Source organism: Nerophis lumbriciformis, linkage group LG18 (genome assembly GCF_033978685.3).
Source record: "Nerophis lumbriciformis linkage group LG18, RoL_Nlum_v2.1, whole genome shotgun sequence".
Lineage (NCBI taxonomy): Eukaryota > Metazoa > Chordata > Actinopteri > Syngnathiformes > Syngnathidae > Nerophis > Nerophis lumbriciformis.
In genome coordinates, this window is record NC_084565.2 from 15392930 (window position 1) to 15418435 (window position 25506).

A 25506-nucleotide genomic window follows, 5' to 3' on the forward strand; every position below is an offset into this window, starting at 1 on the left:
AGGTTGTCTTATCCCAGTCTATTTTAGAGACAGTTTTTGCTGTGAAACAATGCGTTTTGCGAGGTCACTTTGTCTTTGAATAACCATATCCAAGTTATCATGAGCAGCATTAATAACCACACTATCTTGTGCAGAGTGATTTATTATTTGAATCTGATTTACACTCTGGGTCTTTCAGTTGCGTTTTTGTTTTGAGGTTTATTTAGATCTTCTGATGTATTGGTGTTCCTTTTAAGTAGAGGTCTGTGGAAGTTAAAGGCCTACTGAAATGCGATTTTCTTATTTAAACGGGGATAGCAGGTCCATTCTATGTGTCATACTTGATCATTTCGCGATATTGCCATATTTTTGCTGAAAGAATTTAGTAGAGAACATCGACGATAAAGTTCGCAACTTTTGGTCGCTGATAAAAAAGCCTTGCCTGTACCGGAAGTAGCAGACGATATGCGCATGACATCACAGGTTGTGGAGCTCCTCACATCTGCACATTGTTTACAATCATGGCCACCATCAGCGAGAGCGATTCGGACCGAGAAAGCGACGATTTCCCCATTAATTTGAGCGAGGATGAAAGATTCGTGGATGAGGAAAGTGAGAGTGAAGGACTAGAGGGCAGTGGGAGCGATTCAGATAGGGAAGATGCTGTGAGAGGCGGGTGGGACCTGATATTCAGCTGGGAATGACTAAAACAGTAAATAAACACAAGACATATATATACTCTATTAGCCACAACACAACCAGGCTTATATTTAATATGCCACAAATTAATCCCGCATAACAAACACCTCCCCCTCCCGTCCATACAACCCGCCAATACAACTCAAACACCTGCACAACACACTCAATCCCACAGCCCAAAGTACCGTTCACCTCCCCAAAGTTCATACAGCACATATATTTCCCCAAAGTCCCCAAAGTTACGTACGTGACATGCACATAGCGGCACGCACGTACGGGCAAGCGATCAAATGTTTGGAAGCCGCAGCTGCATGCGTACTCACGGTACCGTGTCTGCGTATCCAACTCAAAGTCCTCCTGGTAAGAGTCTCTGTTGTCCCAGTTCTCCACAGGCCAATGGTAAAGCTTGACTGTCATCTTTCGGGAATGTAAACAATGAAACACCGGCTGTGTTATCCGGCACAACAGTCAGGGGGTGCATTCTACGGCGGGGGTGCGTTATCCGGCACAACATCTGCCGCAATACACCGCTTCCCACCTACAGCTTTCTTCTTTGCTGTCTCCATTGTTCATTGAACAAATTGCAAAAGATTCACCAACACAGATGTCCAGAATACTGTGGAATTTTGCGATGAAAACAGACGACTTAATAGCTGGCCACCATGCTGTCCCAAAATGTCCTTCACAATCCGTGACGTCACGCGCAGACGTCATCATACCGAGACGTTTTCAGCAGGATATTTCGCGCAAAATTTAAAATTGCACTTTAGTAAGCTAACCCGGCCGTATTGGCATGTGTTGCAATGTTAAGATTTCATCAATGATATATAAACTATCAGACTGCGTGGTTGGTAATAGTGGGTTTCAGTAGGCCTTTAAGATGGTTTGGTGAAGTGGGGTTTTGGGTATTGCACCTAACTCTGTAAAGTCCACATTGCTCTCCATAGTTTCTGTTTCATGAATTAAATCACTTTGAAGGATTTCTATTTTGTCCCTCTCGGTAGAGCCTATCCCAGCTGCATTTGGGCGGAAAGGCCAGGTTTGTGAGTTTATATTTTCTTTACTCTTACTTTGAAGGGTTAAACCGGATGTACTAATTGTGCGTTGAGTATTCTGTGGTTGTCAAGCCTGCTAGCAAACATCACAGGATTAGCTTTGTATTGTCATGTTGATACCAGGATTTATGTTGTATTCGCTTGTATTCTGCGTGGAAGGAAAGTAAATCTGTGTGGGCAGCGAAAGTGTGAGATGAAATGTCAACGTCAACATTGCAGGTAGGCTGATTGTGTCAAGCTAGCTTAGCTTTAGAAGCCTGAGTGCTAACAGCTGAGGCCACAGTGAGCTAACCATCACCATCTACTGTAAAATGGACGAACAATATTTGTTTGGACGCGTGTTAACTGCACGAAGATTGTTTTGATGCTGCAGTCTCGTTGTTAAAAGGACTGAAGTGTTTTCGCACATCAACGTTTATACTAGGCGTGTAACGGTAAAGTAACGGTACGTTGTCCTCACAGTTTCAGTTCAGTTTCAGTTTCAGTTTATTTCGAACATGCATAAGATACAATACTACTGCATCACATATTTCCTGTTGTTTCATTACAGCACGTCCGAAAAGGAATAGGAAGAAGCTGAGCTTATTTACCCTACCCCTTTTCATACCATAGCAATTGTATCCCATTTCCTTGTTCTCTGTAACAGAACAGTCAATAAATACATAATAAATAAATAATATACCCATAATAAGTTAAATGCAGCTGAGATAGGCTCCAGCACCTCCCGCGACCCCAAAAGGGACAAGCGGTAGGAAATGGATGGATGGAAGTTAACAAATATTAAATACATAAATAATATTTATCTAAAAAAACAACAAAAATAAATTTAATAAGGGTTCAAGATGGTCATCATAATTATTGTTCTGTGTACTTTTTGAACACTTGCAGTTTGAACAGTGTCTTAAACTCGATCATATTGGTGCTTTGTTTGAATTCTTTGCTTAATCCATTACATAATTTAATTCCATTTAGACTTAGACTTAGACTTAGACTTCCTTTTTATTGTCATTCAAATTTGGACTTTACAGCACAGATAAGAAATTTCGTTACATAAGCTCATGGTAGTGCAGGATAAAAAAGCAATACGGTGCATATATAAATAAATAAATATAAATAATATATATATATATAAAATAAATAAATACATATAAATAAATAAATAGATTACTGTACAGATAAATATATTGCACTTTTTCCACATGCGTCCACGTTTATGGATGTATGTTATATTGTCTTTTTTATTCCAGCGAGTTAATCCATTTTGGGGGGAGTTGAGGGGATAATTTAATTATGATGCGTTTAAGAGTCTTACGGCCTGAGGGAAGAAGCTGTTACAGAACCTGGAGGTTCTGCTTCGGAGGCTGCGGAACCTCTGTCTAGAGTCCAGCAGTGAAAACAGTCCTTGGTGGAGGTGGGAGGAGTCATTGCAGATTTTCTGAGCCCTGGTCAGACAGCGGCTTTTTGCGATCTCCTGGATAGGAGGAAGAGGAGTCCTGATGTTCTTTTCCGCCGTCCTCACCACTCTCTGGAGAGACTTCCAGTCTGAGGCATTGCAGGCTCCAGTCCAGACAGAGATGCTGTTGGTCAGCAGACTCTCTATAGTGCCTCTGTAGAATGTGGTGAGAATGGGGGGAGGGAGCTGTCCTCTTTTCATCCGACGCAAAAAGTGCATGCGCTGCTGAGCTCTTTTTACAAGAGCTCCGGTGTGTAGGGACCAGGTTATATTGTCAGTTATCTGCACCCCCAGGAACTTGGTGCTGCTTACTATCTCCACCGCTGTGCCGTTGATGTAGAGTGGAGCGGGGCTGGACTGGTGCTTCCTGAAGTCAACGATGATCTCCTTGGTCTTGTTGACATTCAGGACCAGGTTGTTGGTTCTGCACCAGTCAACCAGATGTTTCACCTCCTCCCTGTAGTCCATGTCGTTGTTGTCACGGATGAGGCCCACTACTGTCGTGTCGTCCGCATACTTCACAATGTGGTTAGTAGTGGATGTAGCGCAGCAGTCATGAGTAATTTACGGATATGCTAAAGGTTTTAAGTGTTGTACCATCGTACAAATGTTTTAAATTTGATTTTGCTCTAAGGTTATATTTCTCCTCTGTTGTTGTGAAGAATTGTTGTACATTCTTGGGTAGCAAGTTATAGTTTGCTTAGTTCATCATTTTAGCTGTTTGCAAATCGTTGAATTTGAATATTTTTGATTCAATAAAGGGTTTGTATATTTTATACATCCAACATTATGTATTATTCTAATTGATCTTTTTTGTAACACAGTTAGTGAATGAAGCGCACATTTGTACTTATTTTCTCCACATTTCTACACAATAACTCAGATATGGTAACACGAGCGAGTAGTAAAGAATATGAAGTGATTTTTGATCCAGAACATGTTTTGCTTTATTCATTATTGATGTGTTTCTTGCTACTTTATGTTGAATATAGTTTGGTTCATCTCGTAAAAGTACGCAAACAAAATACAAAACATTAAACTGTTAAGCTTTTGTTTAAACACCTGTTATGATTTGTCAAATAAAACACAACCAATGCAAACTGCTGGTGGGCAATTCTCCAATAAATGGCCAACAAATAACACAGACAAGGTTGTGTCTGTGGATGCTCTCATTCATCCAGGTCACTGTACTCTAAAGCCATTCAATCGATCGAAACGAACATTTGTTGTGTCTTAGAAGCATTTTGGCTCTCATCCAAGTATCCTATATCACTTCATGCTCATAGACTAAGGCCATGTCCACACAAACACAGAGAGTTTCAAAAACACATATTTGGGGTTAAAGCAATCTCCATCCACACAAGTGTAGTTTCAAAAGTGTCTATGTCTACACACAAACACATACACTTGCTGTCATGCACATTTTGTCCAATCAGAAGCCTGAAAAAAGCAGCAGTAGCTGACTTGGTGGAATTACACCTCCTATTATGTTTATTTTGATATACTATAGATGTACAATGACATGTACATTATCTTTAAAACCAGCTTGCACAGAGCCCTGGGAACATTATTAAAGAACGAATGCACGCCTGTGCTGCTGAAACCCAACACTCATAGAATTATAACATGTTCAGCAACATGGGGGTGTGCAGTGAAGTGTACATTATTTCTAAAGTCAGCACGCACGAATGAGCCAAGGAAACTATTTTGCATGTTTAAGTGCCTATTTAAAGCGCGCAGACGTGCGTGTGCCGCTGCAAAACCCTCGTGGAATTATAAAGCATCCGACGCTTTGCATTGGACTTGGTGATGTATAATTTAGATGCAGCTGCTCGGCCATGGAAACCCATTCCATGAAGTTCTCTGCGTACTGTACGTGGGCTTATTGGAAGGTCACATGAAGTTTGGATCTCCGTAGAAACTGACTGCAGAAAGTCGGCATCCTCTTGCGCTTTAGCATCCGCTGACCCCTCTCTGTCAGTTTTCGTAGCCTACCACTTCATTGCTGAGTTGCTGTTGTTCCAAAACTCTTCCATTTTCTTATAATAAAGCCGACAGTTGACTTTGGAATATTTAGGAGCAAGGAAATTTCACGACTAGATTTGTTGCACAGGTGGCATCCTATGACAGTTCCGCGCTCTTTCACAAATGTTTGTAGAAACCAGTGACGTCCGGTGAGGTTCATGACTGGTGAGGCACTGACTTCATCACAGTCAGATTTACAAACATATTAACCCTAAAGAGTATCTTATTCACCATTTGATTGGCAGCAGTTAACGGGTTATGTTTAAAAGCTCATACCAGCATTCTTCGCTGCTTGGCACTCAGCATCAAGGGTTGGAATTGGGGGTTAAATCCCCAAAAATGATTCCCGGGCGCGGCGCCGTTGCTGCCCACTGCTCCCCTCACCTCCCAGGGGGTGATCAAGGGGATGGGTCAAATACAGAGGACACATTTCACCACACCTAGTGTGTGTGACAATCATTGGTACTTTAACTTTACACATACAAACTGTAGCACACAAAAAAGCACATTTAATAAAAAAAAACTTTATTATGGTCTTACCTTTACTTATAAATGAAGTCCATGCGCAGCTCCTTTTGAATAAAAGCATCGATAACTTGTTTATAGAAGTCTTCCTTATCTTTCTTCAGTTTTAAAAGACTCTCTGTCTCGATGGAGATCTTCCTTTAAGTATTACCTCCTGCTTCAATTGAAAGTCCAGTTTAGAAAACTGTTTTATTTTAGATATGTAATCCTCCACGTTAATAGTCCAGGCAAGAGGAAAAAATAAACGATCGCTGCTAACTGTTGCTGCTTGTTGTCACTTCTTCTGCAGCCGTGTAGTCGCAAGAATGATCTCTGGGATCACTAGCGCCCTCTACCACTAGGAGGGGGGATTACTGCGAGCCTCAGCCAGTGCGTCTTCGCAGCTGTTTTATGATTGCTCAGCACAAGAAATACGTTACACACATACAGTTGTTGAGAAAATACACTGTACATTATATACCTCAGCTAACTAAACTATGGAAATGTATAATATAAATCATATAGCAATGCGGTCTCACTGCACAGCAGGCCAGCAGTTAGCCGAGTCATTGCGCAATACATGGTGAGGCTCAACTCAGTGACGTGCCTCAACTGGCTGCTGACTCAATGGAAAATAACTTTATAGTATAATCACTGGATATATATAACAATTTCTTTCTTTTTTTTTCTTTTTAATTTTTTTTTCTTTCCACGATGGCACGTGAGGCCCCGCCTCACCTGCCTCCCCTGACTGCATGTCACTGGTAGAAACAGTCTCCATGCCTAAGTGCTTGATTTTATACACCTGTGGCCGGGCCAAGTGATTAGGACACCTGATTCAAATTATTTGGATGGGTGGCCAAATACTTTTGGCAATATAGTGTATATAGTAGTAGTGTGTAGTAGTGTACCAGTTTGTGCCACTGGTACACATCATACTACTACTGGTATGATGTGTACCAGTAGTAGTAGTATATATATATATAGTGGATATACATATATGTATATACAGTCATGGCCAAAAATATTGGCACCCCTGCATTTTGGTCTATAATATAATATATTTATATCATACGGGACAAGCGGTAGAAAATGGATAGAATATATCCATCCATCCATCCATCTTCTTCCGCTTATCCGAGGTCGGGTCGCGGGGGCAGCAGCCTAAGCAGGGAAGCCCAGACTTCCCTCTCCCCAGCCACTTCGTCCAGCTCCTCCCGGGGGATCCCGAGGCGTTCCCAGGTCAGCCGGGATATATAGTCTTCCCAACGTGTCCTGGGTCTTCCCCGTGGCCTCCTACCGTTCGGACATGCCCTAAACACCTCCCTAGGGAGGCGTTCGGGTGGCATCCTGACCAGATGCCCGAACCACCTCATCTGGCTCCTCTCGATGTGGAGGAGCAGCGGCTTTACTTTGAGCTCCCCCCGGATGACAGAGCTTCTCACCCTATCTCTAAGGGAGAGCCCCGCCACTCGGCGGAGGAAACTCATTTCGGCCGCTTGTACCCGTGATCTTGTCCTTTCGGTCATGACCCAAAGCTCATGATCATAGGTGAGGATGGGAACGTAGATCGACCGGTAAATCGAGAGCTTTGCCTTCCGGCTCAGCTCCTTCTTCACCACAACGGATCGATACAGCGTCCGCATTACTGAAGACGTCGCACCGATCCGCCTGTCGATCTCACGATCCACTCTTCCCTCACTCGTGAACAAGACTCCGAGATACTTGAACTCCTCCACTTGGGGCAAGATCTCCTCCCCAACCCGGAGATGGCACTCCACCCTTTTCCGGGCGAGAACCATGGACTCGGACTTGGAGGTGCTGATTCTCATCCCAGTCGCTTCACACTCGGCTGCGAACCGATCCAGTGAGAGCTGAAGATCCTGGCCAGATGAAGCCATCAGGACCACATCATCTGCAAAAAGCAGAGACCTAATCCTGAGCCACCAAACCAGATACCCTCAACGCCCTGACTGCGCCTAGAAATTCTGTCCATTTTTTTTGCTAATTCTTGCATGTTCAATTGCTGAAAAACCAGGAGTTTTGGGGGGGACCTGCGGCCCCCAGATCCCCGGCTGGTTTTCAGTCTTTTTCATTAAGTTCAAATCACATGCCTGCAGAGGTGCTCAATAAAACCCTAATAGTGCTTGTAAATCGGTGATGGGTATTGGTAATTTGCATAGCCTGTGGTCTATAATATATTTGCATCTTCTCTGACGAGTATTGGGGGTGTTTTGATGATCAGCATATATTCTGCATATTATTGAAGACAAAGACGCAAAATTGAAGGCACGCCTTATTCTGCTCACCTAAAAGATGCAATCCACTTTAGACACATTTAATAGATCAGCTATCAAGCTTACACTGGTTTTAGTACATGCAAACCTTTAGTAAGTTAGGCCCTAAGTTTCTCAAACCACGGAAGAGGGTTGTCAAGCTCTGGATCCTCCTTGGCGGTATTGCTAGCCATGACTCCTGCTAGCCAAAGGCAGGTCTACACTGTTTTTAATGCCATAAATACTTCCTGGCCCTCACTTGAGATGTGTACCGTGTGGTGAAACGGGTTTGCGAGTAAGAATACAAGTTCTGTTACAACTTTAGTTGATCTCATTTGTAAGTAGCATTCACAGTGAAAAGCTCTCAAGTTGCTCATGTTTACCGTGTTCCATGTCAGAAAGCGATCGACCTTGTGACCAAAGCCACAGAAGAAGATAAGGCTAAGAACTACGAAGAGGCGTTGCGACTTTACCAACATGCCGTGGAATATTTTCTACACGCCATTAAATGTGAGTACCACGTTCTGACCATCCGCCCGCCACAAACGTGGCCTGAAGTTTTTCACCCGGAATGTTTTGGTTGCTGGAGCAGATGAAGCCCACAGCGACAAGGCGAAGGAAAGCATTCGAGCAAAGTGCATGCAGTATTTGGACCGAGCGGAGAAACTGAAGGACTACCTGAAGAACAAGGACAAGCAAAGCAAGAAACCTGTGAAGGAGTCACAGAGCAATGACAAGTAAGTGTTTGTTTTTCACAGCCAGAATCAGATCCTAAAGTGCTTTTAATGGACTTTGTGTTCCGCGTAGGAGTGACAGTGACAGTGAGGGTGAAAATCCAGAGAAGAAGAAGCTACAAGAGCAACTTATGGGTAAGTGACCTACAAGTTACATTTACATATGATACACCTCATTATACCAATACCAATATTTTAATCCATCTTTCATTATTATATTATTATTATATTGTAGGGCTGGGCGGTTCATCAAAACATAATCAAAACCAACATTTAGAGCTTTTAACTGATCGAAAACTGCTACTTATTTAGCTTATTCCTCCATCCATTCCTACAAATAACCTCAACCATCCATCTATTTTCTGTACCGCTTATCCTCATTAGGGTTGCAACTTTGGGTGAGGTGGTGTACACCCTAGACTGGTCGCCAACCAACCGCAGGGTAGTCACCTGAAATGGTTTTCACTTCACAGGTGTGCTTGAAGCTCATCGAGAGAATGCCAAGAGTGTGCAAAGCAGTAATCAGAGCAAAGGGTGGCTATTTTGAAGAAACCAGAATATAAAACATGTTTTCAGTTATTTCACCTTTTTGTGTTAATTGCATAACTTCACAGGTGTTCATTCATAGTTTTGATGCCTTCAGTGACAATCTACAATGTAAATAGAAAACGTATTGAAGGAGGAAAGGGTATGTCCAAACTTTTGGCCTGTACTGTACATATATGTACATATATACATATATGTATGTATATATAAGTACACATTTGGGGTAATCTTCCCACCACCGCAAATATATGTAAAGTATGTATATATATATATATATATATATACTGTATATGCAGTATATATATATTAGGGTTGTCCTGATACCAATAATTTGGTACCGGTACCAAAATGTATATATTGATACTTTTTGATACATTTCTAAATAAAGGGAACTATGAAAAATATTTTATTTTAATAGAAAATATTACAATACAGACAACATATGTTTTCTATTGCACTCAAAGAACAATTTTAGAAGGTTAAAATCTAAGTTAAAAGGCATTAAACACATTGGGGTTTTTGTTGTTGCACTCAAAGAACTATATACAATTTTCCATATTACATATAGTCTGCCATAATTAATTATTATGTTAGAATAGAACAGAAAGTTATATTAAATTATTCATGATTTATGGTTGCCACTTCTGGTATTTGCTTTAAGACAAACTATTCACAATCATTATGAAAGACATGACGACGGATGTATTTTTTTTTTATGTATTATAACTCGTAAATAAACGTAAATGAAAGTCTGCTTACAACGGAGCCAATGGGAGGTCCTCTATTTCGCCCATAAAACCCAACGCTGTGATCGTTCCGTGTGTGCCTATGTTTACATCATCGAGTGGTCTGCTGCTTTCTCGCTTCTTTGCTCCCTGTAAGTCAATTCTAGGTCATTAATCATGCATCTCAACTGGACATGAGACGTCTGAGTAGGTAGTCCGACAAGTTGGGACACTTTGACAGCCATTACGGACCTGGAGATGGCGAGGACTACACAAAAAGCGCTTGTTCCCCACCCCGTTTCTTCGCAAGGATTATGAGACCTTTTTCAACTTAAAGGGAATATATGAACATCCTAGCAGTCGGCATCCTGATGATAGCAGACCTTGTACAGTAAGTGATATTTTATTATGTTTGTTGGGTCTCAGTGCAGTGAGCAAAAATCCGGAAAAAAAAAATGCATGATGCGTTTTTGAAATTGTTGCGCTGCGTATGCTTAAAATGATCAAAACTCGTAAATGTTATTATAAATGTGCCTGTTACTACATTTAAATATATACTTTAATCATGTATATAAAACCTCATTGGAAGTGTTTGGATATTTTTTGGGGCTCTATAGCCAAAATTGAACTACTCCCATAGGCTCCATTGTAAGCGGACTTTTACCGTATTTTTCTGAGTATAAGTCGCTCCGGAGTATAAGTCGCACCAGCCGAAATTGCATAATAGAGAAGGAAAAAAACATATATAAGTCACACTGGAGTATAAGTCGCATTTTTGGGGGAAATTTATTTGATAAAACCCAACACCAAGAATAGACATTTGAAAGGCAATTTAAAATAAATAAAGAATAGTGAACAACAGGCTGAATAAGTGTACGTTATATGACACATAAATAACCAACTGAGAACGTGCCTGGTATGTTAACGTAACATATTATGGTAAGAGTCATTCAAATAACCATAACATATAGAACATGCTATACGTTTACCAAACAATTTGTCACTCCTAATCGCTAAATCTGATGAAATCTTATACGTCTAGTCTCTTACGTGAATGAGCTAAATAATATTATTTGATATTTTACTGTAATGTGTTATTAATTTCACACATAAGTCGCTCCTGAAAAAAACTGCGACTTATAGTCCGAAAAATACGGTAATTGTTTTTATTTGATATTTAGAATGAAAAAAATATATATATCCATCGTAATGTACGTCATAATGATTGTGAACAATGAAAAGTGCAGTTCCCCTTTAACAAAACACCCAGACACCTCCATTTAGGTTTTATGTACATGATGTAATTTATATGTAATGTAAAAGGCACATTTATAATAAGATTTAATATTTACGTAATTTTAAAAACGCATCACGACGTTCGCTTTTTTTTCTAACAACATCACTGTTGTTGTCACTGCAGACTTTGAGCGTCAACAAACATAATAAAACATCACTTACAAACTTCATAAGCTCCATTGTAAGCAGATTTTTGATCGCATTTATTTACTATTTAGAATGCATTAAAAAAAAAGAAAAACATATGTGTTCTTGCCTTACATGTGAATGATAGGCAAAACTCCAAAAAAAGTGTGGTTCCCCTTTAAAGACAGCAGGGGTCCATTCCAGACAGTAATAATTATGTCTTGTTCTCTGTTTGTTTGTTCTGTGTTTCCAGGTGCAATTGTGATGGAGAAGCCCAATGTGAGATGGAATGATGTGGCTGGACTAGAAGGAGCCAAAGAAGCTCTGAAGGAAGCCGTCATCCTTCCCATCAAGTTTCCTCACCTCTTCACAGGTGTAAACACACAAAAATGAAAACAATATATTACCATTAAATTTTGAATCTAGAGCAGGGATGTCCAAACTACGGTGCACGGGCCAAGTGCGGCGCGATGGCGTCTTTAGTATGGCCCGAGAGACGTTAAGTTAAATAAGAAGTCTGGCCCGCTGACTGTCTCCAGTTTAATTTTAATTACTTTACGGTCTAATTCCTGCAAACATGTCACTATATTGTGGACATGTAGTACTTTTAGTTACTTTGACTATGAGTTTTATTTTGAAGTGTAGCGAGCACAGCATCAATTAATATGACCCAATCCAAACAACCTTTTCTGCTCATGGTGCAAATATATTATTACTAACACAAAAAGTAAACACATATGGTTGCACATGACACACAACCTGCTCACTGAACTATGTGGACATTATAAAAATGCTGAAATATCATACACAATTGAAAATTAAACCCATAAAACATCCCCTACAAAGCAGAATGAACTCTCTCCACACTTTGCCATGTTCGGCTCATTTTAGCTGCTTGATATTACTAATTGATTACAAAACTTTCAGGAGGTTGTCATAAAGGAGTCAAACTTTCACATGCTCTAACTATTCAATGGTTTATCAATTATACTTCATATTGCACTGTCGTCAGGTTCTGATGTGGGCGGGGGAGGTTAATAACAGTTATGTGTTGCTCTTCGGTATGTCAGCTCTTGCTTGTTTATATCAATGTAACGGAAGTGTCTGATCATTTCCTAATAATATTGTAAATCCTACAATCTTCTTTTTTGTACAAATGATTGCACCTGGGGATAGGTTGATTGGCAACACTAAATTGGCCCTAGTGTGTGAATGTGAGTGTGAATGTTGTCTGTCTATCTGTGTTGGCCCTGTGATGAGGTGGTGACTTGTCCAGGGTGTACCCCGCCTACCGTCCGAATGCAGCCTTTATAGGCTCCAGCGCGTCCCGCGACCCCGAAAGGGACAAGCGGTAGAAAATGGATGGATGGATGGATGGATGGATGGATTGTTGTTACATCACATTCAACGTTCTGCTGTGTGGCGAAAAAGAAACAGCGTTATGTGTCTTATTTGTCTGCGTGTCTGTGTGTGCATTCGCACGCATCTATATTTCAATATTTTTAAAATTTTTACTTTTTTTAACCAGGTAAAAAGTCATTGAGTTTAAAATCTCTTTTACAAGATTGACCTGGCCAAGAGGGCAGCAAAACAGGTTTCATAAAAACAACAAAAAGCAGTGGTTAAAAGCACGGATTACTTACAACATAAACATAAAAACACGCAATTGGTAAAAAAATAAAATGTTTCAATAAAAACAATTTAAAAACAAGTACATCGCCTACTAGAAACAGCTTCTCGATCTTTTAAAATGGCTTGAAATTATATAACAGCATATTGGTGATTACCCTCAAAAATATGGCTTTACAGCAGGTTGTACTGTATTTTTACATGCTTGGCAAATTTTCCTCTTCAATTTGGTATGAAACTAATATAAAGAATTAAATCATTGCGATTGCCGATTATGTGTAAAAACAGCTTTCTAAACGTCATCAGTATCAATCAATCAATCAATGTTTATTTATATAGCCCTAAATCACAAGTGTCTCAAAGGGCTGCACAAGCCACAACGACATCCTCGGAACAGAGCCCACAAAAGGGCAAGGAAAAACTCACCCCAGTATGAACGCACAGGCACTCGATCTGAATAACACAGCACGCAAAGTTGTAATAAATAATAAGGGAGTCCTGGCCAAGAGGCAGTACGTTGTGTGTACATTGTGTGTGTGTGTGTGTGTGTGTGTGTGTGTGTGTGTGTGTGTGTGTGTGTGTGTGTGTGTGTGTGTGTGTGTGTGTGTGTGTATATATATATATGTGTATATATATATATATGTGTGTATATATATATTTATATATATATATATATATATATATATATATATATATATATATATATACATACACAATATTTAAAAAATATATATATATATTTTAAGGATGTAACGGTATCAAATCTCACAGTACAATATTTTCACGGTATTAAAGAAAACGTCTGTGCACTTTCAGGTAAGCGGACGCCATGGAGGGGCATTTTGCTGTTTGGACCACCAGGGACGGGGAAGTCGTACCTGGCAAAGGCTGTGGCTACTGAGGCCAACAACTCCACTTTCTTCTCCGTCTCGTCCTCAGATCTCATGTCCAAATGGCTGGGCGAGAGTGAAAAGTAGGTTCACTGCTTTATTTCTTTTATCATTACAAGTTCAGAAAACAGTTTGGTTGGCGTGATGATATAATTGTTAAATTTGCATATTTGGCCATGATGCATCTGCAAAAAGTGAGTAAAAAACATTAAAAGAAAAACAAACTTGTTTAGAGCTACAAATAAACTTAGTTGGGTCATTTATGTTTATTTAATTGTTTTATTTCCGTATAAGATTAGCTGCATGTGAGTCTTTAGATGCCGGAAGAGTGGTCTACAGGAGCACCAGTCTGGAAGGCTCGCAAAATATTAGAAGTGTGCCGACTAATCGATTCTTCTTTTGAACACAAAGTCAAGGCTGATTGGCGCGGTAGTACCACAGATCTCCCTGAAGGGGGCAAAGTCCTCCACCCTCTACTCGATATCAACTGCAGTGCTTCCGCGTAGCTCCTTGGTGGTTGGTGACGCTCAACGCCAGCTTCTAAACTCCGTCCCCTCCTCCGCATCTACTTTCTCTCCACGCGGACTCCTTTGAGGAGAGTGGCCAACAACCGAGCTACGGCCAAAAGGCTCTGCGGTATCACATCCAAGATTTCACAAAAAGCGAGAAAAAAAAGAGGCAAAACACTAATGGAAACATTAACCGAGACAAAATGGGGAATACAAGAGCACAGAGCTCCTGCAACTAGCTGCCACTATAATGGCATCATTTTGGAGTATGTTACAGCTGTCACATAATCATGTTCGGTGTTTACTTATAAAGTACAATTCAGTCTGGTGTGTCCTAATCAAACACATAATATGATTCCTTCCTCGGTTGTGTTCCCCCTGTAATATCTACATCAAGTTAAATGTAGAACAGTAAGAAATCAACTTGTTATAGACATCAACGAACTAAACAAATACTGAAGATGACATTAACTTAACTTCAAGGACATAAAAGACAACTCAAAGACTTATTGCAGCTGATGCCAACAACTACAAAAATAACAAGATTGACAGATTCTACAATATCAAGTAATACACAACATTGATTAAATATCACCATTAAGTTATTACGTATTTATATATACCTTACCTTCTTTCAAACAGGAAGTGAACATAATGTAAAAATGAAAAGGGTGTAAATGAACTGTCAGTAAAAAAAGACATAGGAGAAGCTTAAATATACAAACCCCGTTTCCATATGAGTTGGGAAATTGTGTTAGATGGGTTATGGGTTATACTTGTATAGCGCTTTTCTACCTTTTTAAGGAACTCAAAGCGCTTTGACACTTATTTCTACATTCACCCATTCACACACACATTCACACACTGATGGCGGGAGCTGCCATGAAGGCGCTAACCAGGACCCATCAGAAGCAAGGGTGAAGTGTCTTGCTCAAGGACACAATGGACGTGACTAGGATGGTAGAAGGTGGGGATTGAACCAGGAACCCTAAGGTTGCTGGCACAGCCACTCTCCCAACTGCGCCACGCCGTAAATATATTATATATATATATATATATATATAGATGTAAATATAAACGGAATACAATGATTTTTAAATCATTTTCAACCCATATTCAGTTGAATATGCTACAAAGACAACATATTTGATGTTCAAACTGATAAACTTTTTTTTTTTGCAAATAATCATTAACTTTAGAATTTGATGCCAGCAACACGTGAGAAAGAAGTTGGGAAAGGTGGCAATAAATACTGATAAAGTTGAGGAATGCTCATCAAACACTTATTTGGAACATTCCACAGGTGTGCAGACTAATTGGGATCAGGTGTGTGCCATGATTGGGTATAAAAACAGCTTCCAAAAAAATGCTGTCTTTCACAAGAAAGGATGGGGCGAGTTACACCCCTTTGTCCACAACTGCGTGAGCAAATAGTCAAACAGTGTAAGAACAACGTTTCTCAAAGTGCAATTGCAAGAAATTTAGGGATTTCAACATCTACGGTCCATAATATCATCAAAAGGTTCAGAGAATCTGGAGAAATCACTCCACGTAAGCGGCATGGTCGGAAGCCAGCATTGAATGACTGTGACCTTCGATCCCTCAGACGGCACTGTATCAAAAACTGACATCAATCTCTAAAGGATATCACCCCATGGGCTCAGGAACACCTTAGAAAACCACTGTCACTAAATACAGTTCGTCGCTACATCTGTAAGTGTAAGTTAAAGCTCTACTATGCAAAGCAAAAGCCATTTATCAACAACATCCAGAAACGCAGCCGGCTTCTCTGAGCCCGAGATCATCTAAGATGGACTCATGCAAAGTGGAAAAGTGTTCTGTGGTCTGACTAGTCCACATTTCAAATTGTTTTTGGAAATATTCGACATCATGTCATCCGGACCAAAGGGGAAGCGAACCATCCAGACTGTTATTGACGCAAAGTTCAAAAGCCAGCATCTGTGATGGTATGGGGGTGCATTAGTGCCCAAGGCATGGGTAACTTACACATCTGTGAAGGCACCATTAATGCTGAAAGGTACATACAGGTTTTGGAACAACATATGCTGCCATCTAAGCGCCGTCTTTTTCGTGGACGCCCCTGCTTATTTCAGAAAGACAATGCCAAGCCACATTCAGCATGTGTTACAACAGCGTGGCTTTCATAAAAAAAGAGTGTGGGTACTTTCCTGGCTCGCCTGCAGTCCAGACCTGTCTCCCATCAAAAATGTGTGGCGCATTATGAAGCGTAAAATACGACAGCGGAGACCCCGGACTGTTGAACGACTGAAGCTCTACATAAAACAAGAATGGGAAAGAATTCCACTTTCAAAGCTTCAACAATTAGTTTCCTCAGTTCCCAGTCGTTTATTGAGTGTTGTTAAAAGAAAAGGTGATGTAACACAGTGGTGAACATGCCCTTTCCCAACTACTTTTGCACGTGTTGCAGCCATAAAATTCTAAGTTAATTATTATTTGCAAAAAAAAAATAAAGTTTATGAGTTTGAACATCAAATATCTTGTCTTTGTAGTGCATTCAATTGAATATGGGTTGAAAAGGATTTGCAAATCATTGTATTCTGTTTATATTTACATCTAACACAATTTCCCAACTCATATGGAAACGGGGTTTGTATATTTAGTTTATCTCATAAAATCACAAGGTATAAATATATTCTTTATGAAAGGTATCATTAATTTACTTGGGATGTGGTGCTTGTCTTGAAAAATAGAAAATAAAATAATTTCACTCTCTAATATTGTGACAACCGTTCACTGCATGCTCTTTTTTTTGTCAGACTTGTAAAGAATCTGTTTGACCTGGCCCGCCAGCAAAAACCTTCCATCATTTTCATCGATGAGGTGGACTCACTATGCGGTTCCAGGAACGAGAATGAGAGCGAAGCAGCTCGCAGAATCAAGACAGAATTTCTGGTCCAAATGCAAGGTGAGCAGAATCCACTTGTAATCCTTCTGAAGAGTCGAATCAGCAGTAGAGCAGACAGACGTTTGTATCAGTCCATCTAGGATTTCACTAAGACCCCATCATGCCAATTCATCACAAATTCAATCATCCATCCAGTTACTACTGTTTGTCCGTCTCGGGGTCGCCAGGGGGCTGTAGCCTATCCCAGCTGCACTTGGGCTGAAGGCAGAGTACACTCTGGACAAGTCGCCATCTCATCGCAGGGCAACCGATCCACACAAATTATGCGCTGCCTCACAATTTTGTACAACTTCCCCACACATTTTAGCCAATCAGTCATTTTCACCAATGGAATTTCTCTCTCAAACGTTCACTTCAACTGTCTAATCAAAACGCATGTTTGTTTCTTGTGTAGATGAAGCAGGTACAACGTGTAACAAAATATCAACTTATTGTTCAATCGACACAATTGTTGTCCTCCCGTGTAGCTCAGACCTACTTCCTGTACCTGTCTACAGCGTTAAGCCTTCTGGGTAATATAGTATATAAACATTTATTTTCTAGTTCTGTCTTAGTGGGGCGGTGTGGCGCAGATGGTAGAGCGGCCGTGCCAGCAAGTTGACAGTTCCAGGTTTGAGTCTAGCTTCCACCATCCTAGTCACAGCTGTTGTGTGCTTGGGCAAGACACGTCACTCTTACTCCTGATGAATCGGGGTTAGCGCCCTGCATGTCAGCTTCCGCCATGAATGAATGTGTGTGTGAATGGGTGAATGTGATGTAAAATGTAAAGCGCTTTGGGTATCATTCCAGGTATAGTAAAGCGCTATATAAATACAGACCATTCACCATTTAGTTTACATGTAGTTATATACCGTATTTTCCGCACTATATGGCGCACCGGATTATAAGGCGCACCTTTAATGAATGGCATATTTCAAAACTTTGTTCATATATAAGGCGCACCGGATTATAAGGCGCACCTATGCATCCATTAGATGGAGCTGCGCTAAAGGGAATTTCAACAAAACAGTCAGATAGGTCAGTCAAACTTTATTAATAGATTACAAACCAGCGTTCTGACAACTCTGTTCACTCCCAAAATGAATAAACAGCTGTTTTATTATTTTCCTCGAGGTAAAGTCAGTGACGTGGTGTTTTGTTTATCTTTTAACAACAGCAAGGTGTAACAGTAGTGCAACATTTATATCACATAGTGGAGGGGAACTTTTCCCTGATTCAATAAACACGTAAAAAACAGTGATACTGTTACGATAAATCAAACGTTAGTGCAATCACAATATAGTAACACTCGAAATAGTGCAGAGCAATAACAATATATCAATAACTCAACGTTGCTCAAACGTTAATGTGCAAGTTTCAGTAGGCCTTTAAATCTTTAAAGTTAATTTTTTCCTCATATTAATGAGCTGTGTCTACATTAGACACAGCTCTTAATTTTGTAGCAAAACACATCATTGTTGAAATTTTGGCAGCGATGTCAAAAAAGAAAATGTTTGATATCATAAGGTCAGAAGTATTTAGACCCTTTGCTCAGTGTTGCATAGAAGCACCTTTTGAGCTAAGACACCCATGAGCAACGTACCCTCTAAGGTGCGCGCCTGCGCAATTGCGCACGGCTCACGCGTCCTCTGCGCACAGCAAATTAATGCCGCGCAGAAAATCAAAAATCCCATCGGAACTTTAAACAAAATAAACACATTACAATTTATTCTGTATGATTTTGCAATGCAACTCTATGAGTGACAGGTGACAACAAGTGTGGCCCCAATGAATAAAACAATCTTTGTCAACACAGTTCAATTATCGTCTGTCGAGACACTTTATGGACAGGAATTCCATCAATCACTTCATTGAGAAAAACTGTTTGTAACCACACCAAAAACATGAGTAATACAAACTTTTATCTATAAAAACTGGTCATTTTCTGCAATACAAACCATGCTTTAACCAACTTTGTCATCCGTCGTTTTAACAGAAGCCGTTCGCTCTGTCTCACCTGCACCAACACACGCACTCATGGCACTTAGCCAGTGCTGCGTTTATGGCCACACAAAAAGTCGGACAACCCCAACGCCAAACAATGTGTAAATGCCAGGTTGTAACACTCTGACTCCTCAATCAGATGTGTGCTTATTTTACTGCCATTTATTAAGAATGTTAATCTAAGGATATTATTCATGAAATATTGTCACTAGATTTCATAAATGCTAATAAAAAGATGTATTTTACAGACAGAAAGTTACAGGAACTAAATGTAATCTCTGAAAGGGGTAACATTTCTTTTAAAGGCAGGACCCGCAGCCAGACATACAATACTAGCACATAGGTCAAGAAAAACATGTATTTTTGTTATTTTCATTGTAAGAGGGCAAAATCACTTATATCAGAAAATTATTTTAATAGAACATTTAAATTGTTATGATGTCAGGTTTGGGACAGGTGTGACGCTGGTGTGGCCACAGTGTGCACGTCTGATGTTGCTCACATGTGCGCCACTGAATGCTCAGGGAGTTTGTGCGTTTGCTCACACACATGAAAAATTTGAGGGAACATTGCCCATGAGTCTTCTTTGGAATTAAGTATTTCACACCTGGTTTGAGATCCTCCGCCATTCTCCTTGCATATCCTCTCAAACTGTCAGGTTGGGCGCTTAATGTTGGTGGACAGTGATTTTCAGGTCTCTCCAGAGATGCCCAACTGGGTTTCGGTCAGGGCTCTGGATGGGTCATCCAAAAACATTCATGAATTGTTCCTAAGTTACTCCTGTTATTTTAGCTAGATATATTTACCAGACTATTTCTATGCTTACTGTAGCTGCATTCACATTTCTTTCAACTGTAGTCAGTGGTCTTGTCCCCACAGCTACAAAGCACAATTCTGCCACCACCGCGGTGCACTGTTAGATTGTATAGCAGGTGATGAGCAGTGCCTGCTTTTCTCCAAACATATCGTTTAGAATTCATACCAAAAAGTTTATTCTTGGTCTCATCAGACCAGATAACTTTTTTCTCGAAGACTCTGAGTACTCCAAGTGCTTTTTGAAAAACTCCTTGCAGTCTTGCACTGAGGAGAGTATTCTTTCGGGCCATTCTTGTTAGGATATGGTGGAGTGGATCCCAAGGATGCAGAGACGTGTTGTGTACAATTGTTCTTCCTTTTATTTAGGAGGAGCACAAAGTAACAAAACAAAGGTGATGGTAGATAACACACAAAACTAAAAGCGCTAGACAAGGCTAGGAAAAATACTTCATGAAAGAAGTTAATATAAGGACAAAGTACAAACTAAAAACGCTAGACAAGGCTAGGAAGACATACTTCATGAAAGAAGTTAATATAAGGACAAAGTACAAACTAAAAACGCTAGACAAGGCTAGGAAAAATACAGGCAAACCTTAGATGAATGGTACACGATGAACTAGTGAGTTCTCTGGCAATATCAACAGGTTTGCAAGCAGTGACAAAGTTCCGGCGCTCACAGGCCGTCAGCAGCCAGGTTAAATAGGCTGCTTCTAATCTACGTCAGGTGTGTGCTGCTGCCTTGCGCCAGCTGCACTCCATACTGTGGACGAGAGAGAGAGTGAACATGGTGTGCAGACAACAACAGAACTGAGCAAGGAAATTTCAGATTACCACAGTACCCCCCCTTCAACGGACGCCTCCTGGCGGCCTACCTGGCTTGTCTGGGAATCGAATGTAAAAATCCTTGATCAAGTCTTTGTCAATAATAAGCGATCTTGAAATCCATGACCGCTCCTCCGGGCCGTACCCCTCCCAGTCTACCAGGTATTGGAATCCCCTGCCCCTTCTTCTCACATCCAAGATGGTGTTTACTGTAAACGCTGGGTGACCCTCAACCAGCCTGGGTGGAGGAGGTGGTACCTCAGGAGGTTCTGAGCGGGCTGGATGCGACAGGCTTGATGCGAGACACGTGAAAGACAGGATGGCATTTGAGAGATCTTGGGAGACGGAGCTTGACTGCAACACGGTTGATGATCTTGATAATGGGGAATGGTCCAATGAACCTGGGAGCCAGTTTCCTAGAGTCGGTGGCCAATGGTAGGTCCCGGGACGACAACCAGACCTTCTGTCCCAACTGGTAGTGTGGGGCTGGTGTGCGATGGCGGTTGGCTAAGAGTTGGTTCCTGGCCGATGTTCTTTTTAACGCCGCCCTGGTGTTGCGCCAAGCCTGGTGAGCCCGACGCAGGTGTGCCGTTACGGATGGTACGTCGGCATTGGGTTGGGTAGAAGGAAAAACTGGGGGTTGGAAACCATAGGCGACGTGAAATGGAGACAGGTTGGTGGCGGAGCTAATGAGGGAATTGTGAGCGTATTCTATCCATGGGAGATTCTCAGACCAGGTTGAGGGTTGCCGATGACAAGTGCACCGGATGGCCGCCTCCAGGTCTTGGTTGGTCCGCTCGGTCTGTCCATTGCTCTGTGGGTGGTAGCCGGAGGATAGGCTAGGGGAGGCCCCCAGGGACTTGCAGAATGCCCTCCAGACAGCCGAGGAAAACTGTGGCCCTCTGTCGGATACCACATCAGCGGGGATGCCGTGCAGCCGGAAAGCGTGGAGCACTAACAGTTGGGCTGTTTCAAGAGCCGAAGGCAGCTTGGGGAGGGCCACGAAGTGGGCCATTTTCGAGAACCGGTCCACAATGGTCAAGACAGTGTCATTTCCTTCAGAGGGGGGAAGTCCTGTGACAAAGTCCACCGCTATGTGTGACCACGGGCGGGAGGGGATGGGTAATGGGTGTAACAGTCCTGCTGGGGCCTGGTGGGATGCCTTGTTCCGGGAGCAGGACCGACATGCTGCCACAAACGCCTTCGTATCTGCCAGAATGGATGGCCACCAAAAACGCTGGGAGAGGACAAAACTGGTGCGACGAGTACCTGGATGGCAAGCGATCTTTGACCCATGTGCCCAATCCAGAACGCTGGAACGGAGCCGAGGAACCACAAACAACCGACCTGGTGGGCAGCCCCGAGGAGATGTGTCCGACTTTAGGGCCTCCAAGACTTGCCGCTCGATGTCCCACTGGAGTCCCCCAATGATGTGGGTATGGGGAACAATTGGTTCAGGTGAGGAATCCTCAAGAGACGAAGAGTAGAGACGGGAAAGGGCATCGGGCTTCCCATTCTGAGAACCAGGTCGGAAAGTGATGATAAAGTTAAAACGGGTCAGAAAAAGTGCCCACCTGGCTTGGCGGGGGTTCAGTCTCTGTGCGGTCCTTAAGTAGGACAGGTTCTTGTGGTCCGTGAAGATGATGAATGGTAGCTCCGCCCCTTCCAGCCAATGTCTCCACTCCTGAAGAGCCAAGATGACCGCCAGAAGCTCCCTGTTGCCAATGTCATAATTTTTTTCAGCAGGGGATAGGCGACGAGAGAAGAAAGCACAGGGGTGCAACTTCTGGTCGGTGGTAGATTGCTGGGAGAGTACGGCCCCTACACCTGAATCAGAAGCGTCCACCTCAACAAAAAATTGGAGAGAACGGTCAGGGTAACAAAGCACAGGAGCCGAAGTAAACAATCTTTTCAGCCTCAAGAACGCGGAATTGGCTTCGGGTGTCCATTCAAACGGAACTTTAGTAGAGGTTAGCCTTGTAAGTGGCTCAGCGACGCGACTAAAATTGCGAATAAATCGCCGATAAAAATTAGAGAAGCCCAAGAATCTCTGAAGGTGCTTCTTGGACACCGGAGTGGGCCAGTCTACTACTGCTTTGACCTTAGCGAGGTCTGGTCTGAGTCTACCCTCCTCAATGATAAATCCTAAGAAGGGAATGGAGGATGAGTGAAACTCGCATTTCTCCGCCTTCACGAACAGTTTATTTTCGAGCAATCGTTGAAGGACCAACCGAACCTGCTGTACATGTTCGTCAAATGTCGATGAATAAATTAATATATCGTCCAGGTAAACGAAGAGAAACCGACCTGTCATGTCCCGAAAAATATCGTTAATGAAGCCCTGAAAAACGCCAGGTGCATTAGTAAGTCCAAAAGGCATGACAAGATACTCAAAATGTCCGAGAGGAGTGTTGAATGCGGTCTTCCATTCATCCCCCTCTCGGATGCGAACTAGATGGTACGCGTTACGTAGATCGAGTTTAGTAAAAAACTTTGCGGACTGTAAGGGAGTAAAAGCAGAATCAAGGAGTGGAAGAGGATACTTATTCTTGACAGTAATCTGATTAAGAGCACGGTAGTCTATACAAGGCCGTAGGGACTTGTCCTTCTTTTCGACGAAAAAAAATCCGGCGGCTACCGGTGCGGTCGAAGGGCGAATGAGGCCCGCAGCTATTGATGTGTTTATGTATTCTTCTAGTGCTTTGAGTTCGGTGTTAGACACCTTGTACAAACGGGTCGATGGTAAAGCCGCTCCGGCTAGCAAATCGATACCACAATCGTAGGGTCGGTGGGGGGGAAGTGAGAGTGCTCTATCCTTGCTAAACACCGCTCTTAAGTCATGGTAGTTTGTGGGCACGTTTGTCAAGTCTATGTTCTCTATAACGGCGGTAGGTGGCGGTGTGTGAGATCCTGCTGCGGAACGAAGACAATGTGTGTGGCAGGTCACACTCCAATTAATAATGGCCGAACGAGGCCAGTCTATGTGCGGGTTATGCTTATGTAACCAGGTGATCCCCAGAATGACGGGCGCGGACCGTGATGGCACAATAAAAAAAATTATTTTCTCACAATGATTACCAGACAAGCGCAGGTTGATTGGCAGGGTCTGGTGGGTTATGCTGGCTAATAGGCGCCCATCAAGAGAATACACCCTCTTGGGCACATACAGTTTTACAACAGGAATCTTATGGAGTCTCATGAACTCAAAATCCAAAAAGTTATCATCTGCTCCTGAGTCAATGAGAGCGCAAATGTCTATTTGTTGGTTAGGCCAAGAAAGAGTACCTTTTAGTTGCATTCTGCCTGCGGCCAACGAAGGAGAACGGCGACCTCTGGTGGACGTGTCCTCTGGCGAGTGAGGGCGCACTCGTGGCCGTGCGGCGGGGCGCGGTAGTTCCTTACAGTGGGAGATGAGATGATCAGCGGCCCCACAGTATAGGCAGAGTTTGAGGCGAAAGCGGCGTTCCCTCTCGGCGGTGGTGAGTCGGCGACCTCCCAGTTGCATCGGCTCATCTATCTGCCACGAAGGAGAGGTGTCTTCGGGAACGAGATGCTCCGTCATGCAGATGGCAGGTCTAGCAGGCGCTGATTGGCTGCTAGGTGGGGCTTGTCTCCCTCGTCGATCCCTCCTCTCCTCCAATAGGCGGAAATCGATCTGCACCGCCAGCTCGATGAGATCATCCAGATTCGTCGGAAGTGACAGCGGGATCATCATGTGACGAATCTCGTCCGCGAGACCCAGGTAGAAGGCGTCCAACAGCGCCGAGGGACCCCAGTCACAGTCGGCGGCCATGGTGCGGAACTCGATCGCGTAATCTGCGACCCGTCGTGAACCCTGTTGCAGCCGGAAAAGGGATCTAGCTGCCTCTCTACCTGGGAGTCGTCGTTGGAAGATCTGCCTCAAGGATTTGGAAAAGTTTGCATACGTGGAGCTGGAGGCGGTCTGACGGTTCCATTCTGCAGTCGCCCAGGTGCCAGCACGGCCTGACAGGTGGGAGATGACAAACGCTACCTTAGCCCGCTCAGAGGTGAAAGCGGAAGCGTTTAGTTCAAAATGTAGTTCACACTGCGTCAGGAATTGTCTTACATCTTCCTTTTCTCCGGAAAAACGTTCGGGTCGGGATAGCCGCATGTTGCTGGTACTGGCGGGTTGTGTAGGTTGGGTGGATGCCTGGTCGGGCACGGTGGTCGAGGTGGGTACGACGGTGGCTAGCAGCATATTGACTCGCTCCAACATGGTGTCTTGACGCTCCGACAGTCCCTGTAGACCTCGGCTCAGGTGGTCTAGCTGGTCCCCCTGCTGGTTGATTCGTTGAGCCTGGCCTTGCAATGCTCTTTTCCAGGCATCTGTCTCTGCGGGTTCCATAGTATGGCCGGAACTTTTCTGTTAGGATATGGTGGAGTGGATCCCAAGGATGCAGAGACGTGTTGTGTACAATTGTTCTTCCTTTTATTTAGGAGGAGCACAAAGTAACAAAACAAAGGTGATGGT

The 25506-nt window shown here is 42.6% G+C and overlaps 1 protein-coding gene across 1 annotated transcript in view; it reads left to right on the plus strand.

Moving 5' to 3' along the window:
* The first annotated feature begins 1775 nt into the window (after positions 1-1775).
* Positions 1776-25506, plus strand: part of vps4a (vacuolar protein sorting 4 homolog A) — a 52615-nt gene continuing 28884 nt past the window's right edge. Inside the window, exons 1-7 of the mRNA XM_061977734.2 lie at positions 1776-1952; positions 8390-8501; positions 8584-8728; positions 8799-8860; positions 11672-11791; positions 13864-14020; positions 17245-17393. Of these exons, the coding sequence (XP_061833718.1) occupies positions 1932-1952; positions 8390-8501; positions 8584-8728; positions 8799-8860; positions 11672-11791; positions 13864-14020; positions 17245-17393 (766 nt within the window). The 5' untranslated portion in view covers positions 1776-1931. The remainder of the gene's footprint in view (positions 1953-8389; positions 8502-8583; positions 8729-8798; positions 8861-11671; positions 11792-13863; positions 14021-17244; positions 17394-25506) is intronic.